This window comes from Euphorbia lathyris, chromosome 3 (genome assembly GCF_963576675.1).
Source record: "Euphorbia lathyris chromosome 3, ddEupLath1.1, whole genome shotgun sequence".
NCBI lineage: Eukaryota > Viridiplantae > Streptophyta > Magnoliopsida > Malpighiales > Euphorbiaceae > Euphorbia > Euphorbia lathyris.
This window is the reverse complement of record NC_088912.1, coordinates 5719304-5736753: the sequence shown is the minus strand read 5'-3', so window position 1 is coordinate 5736753 and position 17450 is coordinate 5719304. Positions and strand designations below refer to the sequence as shown.

Sequence of the window (17450 nt, the reverse complement as noted above, 5' to 3'; positions counted from 1 at the left end):
TCAACAAGGGGGTCAAAATTTTCTCTCTCCAGTTGGCTAGAGTTGGCCGAATTCTACTATAAGGGGGGTATATATACTCTCTTGTATCTAAACCCTAGTTAGATAGAATTAGGTTACTGAATAAGAATTTAATTCGGAATAAAAATTTTATTAGTTATTATCTATAATTATATCTAAATATAAAGGGAATAATAATAAACAGGATAATAATAGAAGCAATTTAATCTCATTAAACCTCATAACTTATTTATCCTTTAATTAATTTAATTCACAATCACAATCTAATTAGAATTGTTAAAAATCAAATTAATTATTTATGTATTTTATATACATAAAATCGCCCCCTATGTACTGGGCCTTAGTGGACTCAGTTGGGCTTCCATCAATTAATTAACATCTGTTTCTCTTTTGGGCTCCAAGTCTTATGTGTGACCCATTAGGTTCTTATTGCTTCTAGCCGTATGCAACCATTAAATTAATTTTCTCAGAATTATATTTAATCTTTCCATAACGGAATGAGTACGCGAAATGTGATTGGCAGATCCGAAACATTCCCCCAGAGCTATAAGAAGACAGGTTGATTCTGTCGTTGACCTTTCCGTATTAGTTACAGTATAATTCGATCCTTTATCAACTACATCCTTTAACTGAAGCTTATGACTATGGATAATGTCAAGTCACATATAGCGAGATGTTCGTTTTACTTGTACAGGCCGAGTTAACTCCAATTAGATAGGTTAAGTGAAATTTGCATTTGAAGTCTTAAGCTATCACCTTGCAAGGATTTAGAGTCAAGTCTTCCACAAACGTTCCTTGGACGTATCTCCCATTTATCGAGAGTGACAAATGCTCAATCTAATGTATAACTATCCTGCAATTACTTCCTGTGATACCCAACCTCTGCCGTTCACACCCTAGAGTCATCTCTGTTATGGATCATGTTACAACAGGATCAAAGCATCACATTCCATAATCCAGAATCACTAATTAACATTCCTTTGAGTCTTAGGATTACTTATACCTATTAATACCAATGAGATGAACAGGTGACAAGGATAAATCTACCCATCCTGTTATCTCAAGTCGGGTCCCCAATCCTAATGAACTCCCTTTCATCGGATCAATGTAACTGTCCAGATATCTGCATATCTGAAGCTTGTGAGATCAGCTCTTTGTCTCGACAAAAGACATTGTTACATGCAAGTCTCAGCAGTGATATGTCAATCCTATTTCTAAACATATTACTTGACTTGGGGTGGTTTTAAGTTTATTAGTTTATTATAAAGTTTTGTCTCATTTCATGCTTGTATGAACACTTTATAATCACTTTAAACAAACTTAGGGATTTCCTTTTATTAGACTTTTTTAGTTCTTAAAAGAGCTTGCCTTTATATAGTTATGAAACCATATCTTATTAAAACAAATGATATAAAGAACACTTCATTTACATTTAGTTCATATCCTAGAACAATTGTCTATAGGACACTAAACCCCAACAAGAACAATAGTTGCGAATTTTATAGAAACAATATTTTCTATTTTTCAGGAATATCATTAAATGGGATTTATATTTTGAATGATAAGATTTCTTCTTTCACAATTGATACCAAAAGACTTAGACTAGATAATTCAACCTACTTGTGGCATTGTCGTTTAGGCCATATAAACCAGAGACGCATGCTTAAGCTACATTAAGATGGGCTTATAGACTCGATTGATTGTGAATCAATGGGAACATAAGAGTCATGTTTAAAAGGAAAAATGACAAAGACACCATTTAGAAATAAAGGTCAGGGTGTATCAGACACTCTAGGATTAATACATTGAAATGTATGTGGTCCTATGTCAATCCAGGCAAGAGGAGGATTCAGATACTTCATTAGCTTCGTAGATGATCATACTAGATATGGTTATATCTATCTGATGAAGCACAAGTCAGAAGCTTTTGAGAAATTCAAATGCTTTAAGAATGAAGTTGAAAATCAAACTGGAAAGACTATTAAAATACTTCGATCTGATCGAGGTGGGGAATATCTTTCAAAAGAGTTTATGAATTATCTAAATGAATGTGGAATATGCTCACAATGGACACCTCTTTATACACCACAACACAATGGTGTGTCAGAGAGGAGAAAACGAACCTTATTGGATATGGTACGATCCATTATGAGCACAACATCTCTTCCGAAATCATTCTAGGGCTATGCCTTAGAAACTGCCTTATTTACCTTGAACCGAGTTCCAACCAAATCTGCCAGTTCCACACCATTCGAACTGTTCGTTGGTAGAAAGACTGTCTTCTCCTTTATGAGAATATGGGATGTTCAGCCTATGTTAAACACATTGTGTCAGATAAATTCGATCCCAAGTCTGACAAGTGTTTCTTCATTGGATACACAAAAGAAACTGTGGATATTACTTTTATCATCCAGATGATCAGAAAGTAATAGTATCCAAAAATGCAGTGTTTCTAGAGAAAGAGTTTCTAGAAGAAACACAGAATGGAAGCATACTTGGACTTGAGGAAGTTCAAGAGGAAACTCATGCTGAAACCGCGGAAGAGGAAGTTGAACCCGAACCTGTTTCACTAGATGAAACACAAGTGTCATATCCCACTCTTAGGTCTTAAAGGATTCGTGAACTCCCAGTTAGATATGGTTTTCTAGTGGGAGATAATGAAGTGGTTCCCGTGTTAAACGACGAACCTGAAACCTACGAAGAAGCTCTTGCTAGTCTAGAATCTAAAGCATGGCTTCAAGCCATGAATTCTGAAATGGACTCCATGTATACCAACCAAGTGTGGACTTTGGTTGATACACCCGAAGGGATAAAACCCATTGGGTGCAGGTGGATCTTCAAGAAGAAGACAGACATGGATGGAAAGGTTAGTACCTACAAAGCTAGGTTAGTAGCGAAAGGATATCGTCAAAAGCAAGGAGTTGACTATGATGAGACTTTCTCTCATGTAGCCATGTTCAAATCCATCAGAATATTGCTTGCAATCGCTGCTCATTTTGATTATGAGATTTGGCAAATGGATGTGAAAACAGCTTTCCTAAATGGAAACCTCATTGAGGATGTATACATGATGCATCCTGAAGGTTTCATGTCGAAGGTTGCAACCAAGGTTTTCAAACTTCAAATGTCCATTTATGGAATCAAGCAAGCATCTAGAAGCTGGAACAAACGTTTTGATAAAACCATAAAACAATTTGGTTTCGAACAAAACTCTGAAGAGGCTTGTGTTTACAAGAAGATAAGTGGGAGCTCAGTCATTTTCTTAGTACTATATGTTGACGATATACTACTTATGGGAAACGATGGTGTAATGTTGCAAACGGTAAAAGTTTGGTTATCTGGTAATTTCTCCATGAAAGACTTGGAAGAAGCAACTTACATCTTGGGGATTAAGATCTATAGGGATAGATCGAAAAGACTGCTTGGACTATCCTAGTCTACTTATATTGACAAAGTCCTAAAGCGTTTTCACATGCATGAATCGAAAAGGGGTAACTTGCCAATGGTCCATGGTGTCAAGTTATCAAATGATCAATGTCCTAAAACGGACAATGATAAGCACCGCATGGTTGTAATTCCTTACTCCAGTGCGGTTGGTTCGATCATGTATGACATGCTTTGCACGAGACTTAATGTGGCGTTCTCATTGAGTATGACGAGTCGCTATCAAGGGAATCCAGGATTTGATCACTAGATCGCTGTCAAGAACATTCTTAAGTACCTTAGAAGGACTAAAGACATGTTCCTCATATATGGACACGGAGAATTGAAAATTGAAGGATATTCAGATGCTAGCCATCTGACTGATGAAAATGATTATGGATCCCAATTAGGATGCTAGTTTATCTTGAATGGAGGTTCAGTTAGTTGGAAGAGTTCGAAGCAAGGAAGCGTTGCTTTCTCATCGACTAAATCAGAGTACATCGCAGCTGCAGAAGCGGCAAAGGAGGCAGTTTCGGTTAGGAAGTTCATAACAGAACTAGGAGTGGTGCCTGACATTGTGAATCCCATTACTTTGTACTGTGATAACAATAGAGCCATTGCACAAGCAAAGGAACCACGGTCTCATAATGCATCCAAGCATTACCTCAAGCGATATCATCTCATTAGGGAGATAATAGCTGGAGGAGATGTGAGAATAGAAAAAGTGCCTATTGAGGACAATGTTGCAGATCCGTTGACCAATCAATTACCACAAAGAGCACACGATAGACATCTTGGTTCTTTTGGTATTAGTTTCAGGAATAATTGGCTTTAGTCCAAGTGGGAGAATGTTGGAGTTTAGTGCCGTAAAGACAATTGTTTTAGGATATAAATATTAATGAATAAATTGTTTATTTATTCATTTGTTTAATCAGATATATATAACATTAAAATGTAACTATATATAAAGGCACAAATCTTTCATAAAGAAAGTAATCCTAAGTTTGTTTAAGTAATTATAAAGTGTTCATACAAGCATGAAGTGAGACTGTACTTTATAATAAGATCAGTGAACTTAAAGTTGACCCAAGTCAAGTAATATGTTATAGGGGTTGGCATATTACTGTTGAGACTTGCATGTAATAGTGTTTTCTGTCGAGACAGAAAGCTGGTCTCACAAGCTTTAGATATTTAGATATCTAGACAGTTACATGGATCCGGTGAAGGAGTTCATTATGATTGGGACCCGACTTGAGTGATAACAGTATGGATTGATTTTATCTAATGTGTCAACTATTCATCTCATTGATATTAGTAGCTATAACTAATCCTCAGACTCAAACATTCGTTAATTAGTGATTCTAGATTGTGGAGTGTGATGCTTTGATTCTGTGCGAGCACGATCCACTACAGGTGAGAGCCTGGGGTGTGTGAGAGCAGGGTTGGGTATCATATAAAGTGATTGTAGAATAGTTAATGTCAGATTGAGAATTCGTCACACCCGATAAGTGGGAGATATATCCAAATGGCCGCTTGTGGTGAATTAACTGAAATTCTTGCAAGGTGATAGAGTTAAGAGTAGAAATGAATATTTCACTTAACTTATCTTTCAGAGTGAATTCAACATGTACAAGTAAAAATGGACTCTTCATTATATGTAACATTGACACGTTCCATTGTTATAAGGAATTGACCGATAGGATATAGTTGATGAAGGATCATATTATACTATACCTGATGCAGAAAGGTTAACGTCAATTATCAACCTGACTTCTTAATTGCTCTAGGGGAATATCATAGGTTCTGCTAGTAACAGCTCGCAATGGTATTCCGTTATATATATGTTGGAATTAATCATGATGAATTAATTTCAAAGGATATATACGGCTAGTGGCAATAAAAGACCTAATGGGTCGCATATGACATTTGGAACCAGAGGACGAAAATGTAATTAATGAGACACTAATATATGGCCCAAAATTTGTAATTAAATTAGGGATAAATTATTATAATAATTATAATTGGATTATAGTTGTGAATTAAATTAAAGGATTATCTGATAATATTAATTGGAGATTTTAATGAGATTGAAACTCTAATTAATTATCCTGAACAATAATTAAATTACTAATTTGATTAGTAATATTATCTAAATATAATTAGTTATTATTTAGATAATAATAAGTGTTTATTTAATTATCTAATTATTAATTCTATTCCGAATAAGATTCTAATTAATTAATTATCTAATGCAACTAGGATTAGGGTTTTGAGAAGTCTATAAATAGACTCCCTAACCCCCATATTTCGACACACACAAATCAAGAGCAAGAGGAATCGTTCCGTCTCCCTCTTGGCTAATTTACATTATTTCTTACTCTCTCTTTGATCTCGTATCGATTCTGTTAGAGGCAATCATTGCGATTGCTTATTATTAAGATTGATTACTGATAAGTTATTATTTTCTATGTTGAACAAAAATCGTTTGTGGCTCATGGATTGAATAATAAGAAGTTGTGGGCACTTCGTTTGCAACGGTAGATAGTTATTCAGAAAATGTATTTCATTCTCTCCCTCTTATATGAAATAACAATTAACAGATTTTGGAAAAAGGAAATAAATAAAATAGATAAAATTTTATTATTCTGCTGCATGTAGGCTTGTCTATTTTTCTACCGTAAGACTCTTCCTTAGTCTCAATTCTGTTGTTGCAAATGCCACTCTAGTCATAGCCCTTTCCACGAAGTATGGCAAACGTCTTGCTTCTTATGCACTTGCAATGCTATTCTTTAACTAGTGGATGTTTCTTTGCTAGCACAACTTCCTCTCTCTTGCCTTCGTTGTTTTTCTGGGCTGTGATTGTAGTTTCTGTTGTGGTGATCCTAATATTATTATATTGTTAGTGGATAAAGGGTCAATTTAGTTGAACAGTAACATGTGCCAACATTTGTCTTGTGGTTCTAGATATCATACTGCCATTAACTTTGGTTTCTCAGCTATGTGATAACTATTTCCCTTGGGTAATTCAAGAAAATGTTGATCACATTCTTTTACATTCTTATTCTTTAGTAGCTTATGGTTAGTTGCTAAGCTGAGATAGAAAAAAATTTAAGTGGTTGGTTACTAAACAATTTTTATTTATATATTAAGACAATAATGGTGTTATTTCTGTATTAGTTACACTTTTGTCTCTTGTTGCAGGTATACATATATTCTAGTAGTAGCAGATTGGTTCAAAGGCTCATATTTAGGCTTATCACTTATTGATTAAAACTTTAGAGTGTTACATTCACAGTATTGGCTACCAGAGCTCGTGATGTTGCAGCATTGTTAGAGGCAATGCCATTAGTTTCAAGGTTTCCAACGAGTACGGAGGCATCGGCAACTTAGAAACAAGAGGAAATCTCATGTTATGGTTTTATTTTGATATTGAAATTACATTAGTGTTGCAATATCAAGCTAGTGATATTGAAATGATATACTCTATTAAATTTAGTTTCTTTTTTAATTTTAGAATCATGAATTGAATTTAAATTTTAGAATCATGTATTGAATTTAGTAAGATATCAAAAGTTGAATTTTTTTTCATATTATGTTATTTTTGAATTGATTTGTACATTTAAATTTGATTAATTAATCCATAATTACTGTAGGTAGCAAATTGGAATATAAAAAATAGTATATATAATAAATTATGCATAAATTATGCAGGGACGGTTTTAACCACCCTAGAGTCAAAAAAAGATTTTAGAATTAGATGTAGGGGCGATTTAAACCGCCCCTACAAATCCGTCGCTAATTTTTACTCTACCTCTTCAGTGGTGTTTTTTGTCACTATTTTGTAGCTCTGACCCCTTTGGCGACAGATTTGGGGCGGTTGGTAAAACCGTCCCTAGAATATGTAGGGGTGGTTAACCGTCCCTACAAGCAAAAAAAAATGTCTCTATAGACAGTTTTTGTTGAAGTGAAATATGTTGATGTCATGTGACATTATTTCAAATGACAGATGTCAATCGTCATGTGAAGCATCTTCTGACGACAGCGAACCTCATGATACTTTTATTTTTATCGGAACGACGGTTTTCAACAATCATCTGAAGGGGCTATCATCATAGTTAGGAGTGTTCATGGGTCAATCTAATGGTTATTCGTCAAAAACCAATCCAATCCAATAAAGAAACGACTCCATAGATTGGGTATAAATAACCAATCCAATCCATAGATACTCCATTGAGTTCGATTGGATTGGTTATTAACAACCAATCCAAGGACAAATTTCGCCCAATCTATTTTTTAGCTAGATTGAACCGTCCAATTAATTTTTTTTAAATATATATCATATCCAATTTTTTTTAATAATATCAAATTTAGAAAAAAAAGGGAAGAGAAGGTGAAAACACAAAAAAAGGAACAAATAACGTGAAAGCAGGAAAAAAATGTGATAAACGGAAAAAAATCACAGAAAACGAAAAAAACATAAAAAATGAAATAGACGGAAAACTAATAAGCGAAAAAAACGAGAAACATAAAAACAGAAGAAACGGAAAAAAAATATAGTGTTCCAAACTCTAGTATAATATAATTTCTATTTGGACATATGTTTGATAAAATTGCACTAGTATTTTATTTTCTAACGAATGACCACGATAAAAAAAAATGAGGTTGATTTCAATTTAGTTATAACCAATATATCTTCTTTATATAACTTTAACATTTGTTGAGTATTTTCTTTTTGTTTTTCTTATACTAAATTTTAACGTTATTTCAAAATTGAAAAATAATAAGTTAATTCAAATGGAAAGTTCAATTTTAATTTGAATTTGAATTTGGATAATTACTGTATCAAACTTAATGAAAACAAGAAATTCTTGGAAAACTATAGATTTTTATGGAAGTGAAAATTAAATTCTTCAACTGAGTTGACGAACATCATAGATTATACAAATCTTTCACAATTAAGATCTCTTATTTGCATTTGTCTTTCACATTTTCTCCATTTTTTCAGGTTAGGGTTGGTTATAACCAATCCAAATAGAACAAATAAACTAGTTATTTTTAAATTGGATTGAATTGGTTAGTTTTTTTAACACCCCAAGCGTTCGTTAGTGATATGACTTTTATAGAAGAGCGTTTTGAATATGATTTCTTTGAATGGCATTTTTGGAGGGAGATTACCACTTTGCTCTCTAAGATTTAAGCATGAGATTCACATCATCAGATCACTAACACTTGATTTCTTCTCTTTTCAAAATTGCTGATTAGATGACATTACACACACTCAAGTAACTATTTGAATTAAAATGTTAAATCGATAGTTAAAGCCTACTAATAGTTTTGATTATTATTTTTCTGATAATCTCTCCGGCAAATGTCTTTTAAATTTGAAGCTTATATGACATATGTCTATATATCCTATAATGTTTTGAAATTCCACCAATAAATACCAAAATTTGAAACCTCTATCATTTGATGCAACAAGTTCTAATATAAACCCTGTCAAATAACCATTTGAATAATAAACTTAAATGGATAGTTTATCCAAATAAACACAATTACATATAATTTGTTCAAATGCTTTAAACTATTTCAACCTATCCATAAATTTATTTAAAAGGTCGGATGCAATTAAATAACGATTAAAAAAACCCATTTAATTTTGTTGTCAGGTAAAATAAAATTAATTTTATTTAGAAATATTACCTATAAAATTTCATTATTTCAAAACAATGAAATATGTACTTCTCTCTCGGAATCAATATTTATTCTCTTAAATTTAAAACCTTTAATATAGTAGAATGAAAATTCTTCATTATAAATGAAGATAAGGTTAAATAAATAGTTTACCTTATCCCTTAAGTTGCATTCATACACCTGTTAAAAATGTTCAATTAATTTGGCATTATGCAAATAATTGATTCTCTAATGGTTCTCATTCTTCAGTTATTTAATAAAGATTTATTTTACAAAATTTAATAACCATTTATCTATCATCGTACGAATTATTAAACAATCATATGCAGGCTAGATCCTCCATTATAATATAAACATTTATTTTGTCCCAAAAGAAAAACGTTAGAAATGAATTAATAATAGGTTTGTATAGACATATTTTATTCAAATTTAGCAAATATCCTTTAGAAACTCTTCGGTTATTTAACACATGTTTTATTCCACGTTTCATATATATAATTATAATTAGGGAGGAAGAAAAGTCAGAAATAGGAACCCATGATTTTCCTCTATAAAAAGGAAAAGATGTTGAAATTCTTAAAACCATCACTTATTCTCGTGCTAACTTGTTCACTCCATCCGTAAGTATTCTGTGAGTAAAATAAAATCTCTCTCAACATGCTATTATTTGTATTATGTTACACAGTAATTTTGATTTTAAAGTATTTTGCATTTCAATATTTATTTGGCAAATTGTCCGTAATTAAAAAAAATTGAAAACTCATTTTCTAAGAATTAGTTCGGTTTTAGAAGTAGATGGATATATTCAGTAAATTTTTGATGTTTTTTTGGATAATTCTTAAAATAACTTTCATGGTTTCACTGATTTCCAGATTGATATCTGTAGTTTTTTTTTACAAAAAAAAAACTGATTTCCAAATTGATATCTGTAGCTTTTTCTTTTTTTTTTTTTACAAAAAAAAAATCCTATGGCTGTTAGGTTGATACTGCCAATTCAACCGTTGATGACCTCTAAATAGAAAAATCCAAGAATTCAATTTTATTCTAAACAATTTTAATTATTCAACATTTTAGCTTTTAGGTCATTTAATTATTGTTGGGTTAAAAAGAGAAAGTTAATGTTTAGAGATAAAAAGCTATAAATACGATGAGTTAGAAAAATAATAATAATTTTTTCCTGCTACACAGGTTATTTTTAAAATTATCTCTATTTCTTTTAGATCATTTTCTACAAAACTTTCTAAAGAAAATAATAACAAATTTTTTCCCTTGTACGTACCTTTTTTAATAGATATATCTTATTTAAATCTATATTATTAGAAGTATATATGATAGATTTATATATTTTTATTGTTTATAAGCTTAATATATCATTTGCCACCTGAACTTGTCCAAAAAGGTTGATTGGCTGCTGAGCTTTCAAAGTGTCCTAATAGCACCCTGAACTTGCATAAAATGTTCGCCCCTTAAACTTGTGTAAAATGTAATCAAATGATCACTCGGTCGCAAAAAAAAAAGTAAGTTAAATGCGGAAGATGTATTCCACGCATCTTAAAATGTTATTATATAATTCGAAAATAAATTAAAAATAAAGTTATTACTTGCTCAATTATAAAACTTATCTTCTCTAATATTAGTTCCACCAAAAAAATCTTCTCTAATATTAGAATCGCATACCCCGATTTTGATCGTTTTACTTTTTTTAAGACTCGTGGAATACATCTTTCATATTTAACTTACTTTTTTACGACCGAGTAATCAATTAATTACATTTTACGAAAGTTTAGGGGGCTAGCTGAACATTTTATAAAAGTTGAGGAACTATCGGGACACTTTAAAAGTTCAGGGGCCAATCAAATTTTTTGGACAAGTTTAAGGAGCAAATGATGTATTAAACCTTGTTTATATGTTTCCTCTATTTTTTATATTTTTAATAAGTATCATTTCTCGGTTTCCATTTTTGCTTTCATATCGGGTTTTCTTTCCATTCCATGTAACATTATTATATATTCTGAGAAACTAATTCCTTTAGCTTTGAATTTCAAATAGGTGGAAATTCACAATTTAAAGATGAAGCTTACTTTGCTTGTAATTGCAACATGGTTATTTTGCAACATTGGAATTGGTTCGTCGATAAATTACCCGACCTCCTATTTCAGTACTGACGAAGCCAGCTTCGATACCTACCAAACTTTCCTCAACACCTTACGTGGCTATTTAACATATGGGCCTAAAAGCCATGAGATCCCGTTACTGCGAAGTATACGGGACTTCCAAACATATAATGTATTTTGTCAGGTCGAGCTTTCGTACTATGATGAGATACACGATCAGAAAACTGCAATCAATCTAGCACTATATAATCTTGATTCTAATATAATTGCGTATAAATCAGAAAGTCAATCGTTCTTCTTTGAGGAAGCTCCTTCCCAAGCTTATTATTTCCTTTTCACTGATACAACAAAGAAATTTGTAGAAGTGTCTACAAGTTATGATAATTTAGCAGATAGATCGAAAATCTCATTATCGACGGGAGCATTAAAGCAAGCAATTAGTATTCTCTACAATTTCGATGGGGAAAATATTAACGCGGATTTCAAAGAGAGTCTTGTTGTTGTTAAACAAATGGTTTCAGAGGCTGCAAAATTCAAACTCATCCAACAACATATCGAGTTTAATTTAACAAATGGGTATATACCGAAAGGCGACACAATTAGCTACGAAGACTCATGGGATCCTCTGTCGGAAAAAATCCAGCTATCTGGTTCAGATGGGAAATTTATAACACCGGTTCAAGTGCAAAATGCAGACTATTCTTTGAAAAACATAACCAGTGTTGAAGAAATAAAATCAGATATTGTATTCTTGCTCAACATAGTGCCCAGAGAAACAATTGGCGACGCCACGTTGAGTGACATTTAAATGCTGGTGTTCTTAGTTTAAACGACTGTGATTGTAACTATAAATAAGTGCCTTTATGGTTCTTGTAAGGTTTTATTCCTTATGTTTTTCTTGTTCATATATTAAAGATATAAGTGTTTCTATAAAAAAAAAAAATAATGGAAGTTCTAGCTTTTTAGGTTTTGTAGATTTTCTTTATATAAATCGGTTGTATTATTCGATTTAAGATTGATTTAGCACGCATCCTTTTAAGTGATCGATCCATTTTTAAATTATAAAATGATATTGTGCACTATAAAATCTGTTTTCGCTCGTGCCGATCCCTACCCGGAACCTATTTTTATAGTGTTGGAGATGAAAAGGAAAATTGTACATGTTTCCTTCATAAAAGGAATATTGACATTCACTTTAAGATTATTAATCTCACAATTAATATCTGCATCTTAATCTGAAAGTTATACGTTTTATAATTCAGTATCTAAATGGAGGCTTTTGTAGATAATAGGGGTGATTTGTTGATTTAAAGAGAATAGAGGCTTAATTAATTTTCATCGATATAGTTTAGGGTGTCAGATAGGCTTTTTTTTTTTTTTTTTTTTTTTTTTTTTTTTTTTTTTTTTTTTTGATTAACCTTGGCTTCCTTTCTAGTAAAATATATAAATAATGTTTAGAAAGTATTCTAAATGATAAAATCATATACTATTCACTTGTTTCTGTTGTTATTAATTTTATTTTATATATTTTATTCCACAAATTTAAAAAAAATAATAAAATGGTGTGAAGATTTTTCTTAAGGACACCTTTTTTTTCTTTTTCTTATTTTTTGTTTTAATTCTATAATAAAATAGAAATAACTAGAGAATCTCCATATTAAAAAAATGAAGGTATGGCTAAAATAAAATAATTAGCCTTTTCCCTAAGGTGCATTATTCAATGCACTTATAAAATATGATCAATTAATTTGGCATTAAGCAAATAATTAAGTTATTCTTTTGTCTTTGTTCAATTAAACAATCATGAAGACAAGATCCCCTAATATATAAACATTTATTTTGTCAAAAGATAAGCTCCAAATTTAGTTTTATAGTTCCTAGTAGGGTGTATACAAAAAACCGAAAAACCGGAAAACCAAATCGAAAATAAGGTTAATCGAAATCGATGGACTAGTGTACGGTTTTTAGTTTTAAAAATAATGGTTAATGGTTACGGTTACGGTTACAGTTACAGTTTCTTTATTCCAAAAACCATGTTTAACCGAAACCGACCGAATCTCAATTAAATATTAAAAAAATATAAAAAAATTATTTATATGGGTAAACAATTATTTAGTCACTATAGTTTTCAACAACTCATTAATTAATCCACTATTTAATTATAAAGTCTCTAGAATTTTTTACTTTTAATGGTTTAGTCCTTCTATCAAATATTAACATCAAATAAGATGAAAATATATAAATAACTCTCAGTTAATTTGTTACTGTCTCTCTAATTTCAGTTTATGCGGGGTTTTTTTTCTTTTATGTATTCGGATGTAGAAACAAGGATAAAATTTTATTACTTATTTTCCAAAACTTTATAGCCAGAAGTTTTATTAGGGGATATTTTGTATTTTTTTTATCTGTTTAATTGTTCTTTAACACATTTTTAGACGGAGATTTGATATAGGGACTAAATAATTTAACGGAATCAAAACTGATAGATCATAATGCACGTACATCTCCCTCTTCGCAGTTAATCGCTTCAACTCGCCATTGACCCGCTGTCTCTCTCACAATAAAAATTAGAATTCTTTTATTATTATTATTTAATAATGGTTAGAAACCGAAATAAAAGGTCAACCGACCGAAATAATTGGTTAACCGATTAGTGGTTAACCGAATTTAATGGACTAGTGTACGGTTAGTGTTTTTAAAAAACCGATTAAATGGTTAACCGACCGAATTAACCTTAATGGACTGGTTAACCGACCACGTGCACCCCTAGCTCCTAGATCCCCTAATATATGAACAATTTTTTTTTTATTTTTTGATACAAATTGGGACGAGACAGAACTTTGGGGGGTGAGCACCCATGACCTAAGAACTGTCAAATCTGCAATATATTAATAAAAGAAAAAAGTGAGTATTTGAACAAGAGAATAGGAAGGAAAACAAACAAAAAGAAGGGACCCTAATATATAAACATTTAATTTGTCAAAAATAAGCTCTAAATTTAGTTTTATAATTGATGTTTAGCCAATGGTCATTAGGTTGTTAGTTGATTATATTAGTTGTTAACAAATTATTTTTGTTAGTTGATTTAACTCGCTGATTGTGTAAACTTGTTTTTAAAATGTAATTATTTGTTGATAGCTGTTTGTATAAAATGACAAATAAAGACATGATAAAACATTTATTTGGGGTTAAATGGTAGTAATTAGGGGTAAAAATATCATTCAAAAAATATGAAACAATTAGCTAAATGAAAAATCTCATGAACGAGCTTTTTGAAAATTAGTTTTTTTTAACCCAATATGCTTTTTTAAACCTCTATTATAACCAAACACAACTATTAGAAGTTTGACTAGTCAAAACCTCTAGAGTGACTCAAATCTTTAATTTTATCCTAAAAAACTCTTCACCAAACAAGGAGTGTCGTACAAATATGATATTAAAGTTTAACTTTTAAATTAGTTGGAAAAGTAACTTTTTGTTAAAAACGTTGCCTACAACCTCCTTTTTACTCTTCTTCGCATCTCTTTTCCCTTTTTGTGAAAGTATGATCATCTATTAAATACACAAACCTTTCTTATTTTGTGAATTTACCTTGAGAAAGAAGAGTGAAGTTTGTCTTCCTTCTTCCTCCTTCCACTGGTTAGATTTTCCGTGTTTTTTATTACTGTTATTTTCTTTTTCATTTGTATTCATATATTTCTTGATCTCTTTTATTTATCTGATTTGTATCTGCTCTCTATTTTCTTTTTTCGTTTATACTTTTTTTCAAAGTTAGCAAGGGGGAAAACAGCTTATCTTGTTCATGTATCAATTGATCTACATGGTTGCAATAAAAGAAATGACTCACATGCGAATGTCTAAAATGACCTAAATAATGGTGATTGGATTGCAAATGATTCTCTATGGATTTGGTTTTACAAAAAAAATATATGTTTTCTTGTTCTTTTATATTTTTTATACATTTTATGGTTTTTTTTTAGTGTGTAGTCGTTTTAGTCTATTTGTGGATTTTGTAAAGTTTTATTTTTTCTCATTTTCTCTTTTTCTCTCGATGTACGCAAGTGTTTTCATAAAAAAAAAAAGTTTAACTTTCAGTAAAAAAAAATACAATTTCAACCCTCATTAGTAACAATTAATTTTTTTTCCCTACCAAATATCATGTTCTCTAGCTATCCTCCAATATTATGCACACTCAATAAAATTGAAATTACACCTATCTATTAATAAAAAAAAAAAAAACTTATATTCCGTTAATGAAGGTAGAAATTGCACCGTCTTGTAAACATCAAGTTTAAAATTATATTACTATTTTATTTGTAGAAACTATATCCATTATCTCCTAATAATTATTGGAATAAATTTATTCCTTATAAAAACAAACGTTAGAAATGAATTAAATGACAGTTTGTATAAACATATTTAATTCATATATTAGCAAGAGAATATCCTTAGCAACTCATAGGATAATTAACACATGTTTATTCGACTTAAAAAAATAATAATAATAAATTACAATTAGTAAGTAAGAAAAGTCACAAAAAGCAACCCATAAATTTCCTCTATAAAAGGAATGTTGAAATGCTTATAACCATCTCTTCTTCTCCTGCTCACTCCATATCTCGTATTCTGTAAGTACAATAAATTTATTTATTCCTTCCCACTTATTTCTATTTATTATTTAGAAATCTTGTTTCTCAATTTCCGTTTCCATTTCAGTTTTCGTATAACATTTAGTTATATGCTTTGAATTTTAAACAGGTGGAAATTAACAAGTTAAAGATGAAAATTACTTGCCTTGTAATTGCAACATGGTTATTCTGCAACGTCACAATTGGTTCGTCGCTGATTTATCCTACAAGCAAATTAACTACTGACGGAATCAGCGTCGGAAGCTACCAGAGTTTCATTACCGACGTACGAAGCAATTTAAAAAGTGGTGCTACAAGCCACGATATTTTGTTACTCCGAAAATCATCGGAAATTACTAACAAAAATATGTTTGTTGAGGTCGAGCTTTCTTATTATGATACGAAACTCGAGAAGAAGATCGCAATCACTCTAGCACTATATGCTCTTAATTCATATGTGATTGGGTATAAATCGGAAACTCGATCATTCTTCTTCAAGGAGGCTCCATCCGCAGCTCAAAATCTCCTTTTCGACGGAACAACAAAGAAACCCGTAGAAGTGTATACCACTTATGATAAGTTAGCGGATAGATCGAAAATCATGTTGTCGACGGGAGCATTGAAGAAATCAATCGGTATACTCCATGATTTCGATGGGATAAATATTAACACCGCATTGAAAGAGAGTCTTGTTGTTGTTATACAAATGGTTGCAGAGGCTACAAGATTCAAACTCATTGAGAACCATATCGAGTTTAATTTGACATATGGGTACACACCGAAAGGCGACACAATTACCTATGAAAACGCTTGGGATCCTCTGTCGGAACAAATCCAGCTATCTGGTTCGGATGGGAAATTTAAAACACCGGTTCAAGTGCAAAATGCAGACTATTCTTTCAAAAACATAAGTAGTGTTCAACAAGTAAAATCGGATATTACAATCTTGCTCGTCAAAGGGTCCAAAGAAACAATTGGCGATGTGATATTCGGAGATATTTCTGCTACGGAAGTTGTGGAAGAGTCGCTAGTGATCTGAAAATGCTTATGTTATTAGTTTAAGAGATTGTGATTTGTAACTATATAAATAAGATCTCAGCATTATATAGCTTTTATAATCGTGTCAGTGTTGATTTCGTATCGTGTTTTCGAGTCAGATGTAATTTTAGATGTGTATTATGTTAATGGTGACTTTAAAAAATATAAAAGAATATGATAATATTTTTAGGGCTTAATACATCATTTGCTCCTGAATTTGTCCAAAAAACTTGATTGGTCCCTGAACTTGCATAAAATGTTCAGTTAGCTTCCATGAAGTTGCGTAAAATGTAATCAATTTATCACTCGGTTGCAAAAAAGTAATTTAAATGCGGAAAATATATTGCACGCGTCTTAAAAAAAAGTAAAATAATCAAGATCGGGGTATTACCGTTATAATATTAGAGAATACAAGGTTTATAGTTGAGAAAGTAATAACTTCATTTTTACTCTATTATTGAATTCTGTAATAGCATTCTAAGACACGTAGAGTACATCTTCCGCATTTAACTTACTTTTTTAAATCCGAGTGATCAAT

The 17450-nt window shown here is 31.3% G+C and overlaps 1 protein-coding gene and 1 long non-coding RNA gene across 2 annotated transcripts; both read left to right on the top strand.

Annotated features, from left to right (window-relative positions):
* The first annotated feature begins 9726 nt into the window (after nt 1-9726).
* LOC136224730 (uncharacterized) lies at nt 9727-12216 on the top strand. Its single transcript, XR_010686577.1, has 2 exons — nt 9727-9763; nt 11182-12216. It is a non-coding gene; the product is annotated as an uncharacterized lncRNA (long non-coding RNA).
* A 3635-nt stretch (nt 12217-15851) lies between these two features.
* On the top strand, nt 15852-17099 carry LOC136224529 (ribosome-inactivating protein luffaculin 1-like). Its single transcript, XM_066012890.1, has 2 exons — nt 15852-15874; nt 16005-17099. Exon 2 carries the CDS (start codon nt 16026-16028, stop codon nt 16911-16913), a length of 888 nt encoding a protein of 295 aa, XP_065868962.1. The 5' UTR covers nt 15852-15874; nt 16005-16025; the 3' UTR covers nt 16914-17099.
* The last annotated feature ends 351 nt before the right edge of the window (nt 17100-17450 follow it).

Bases quoted from the DNA above. Each gene is read 5' to 3' on its own strand.
- LOC136224529 (XM_066012890.1), top strand. From the start codon at position 16,026: ATGAAAATTACTTGCCTTGTAATTGCAACATGGTTATTCTGCAACGTC.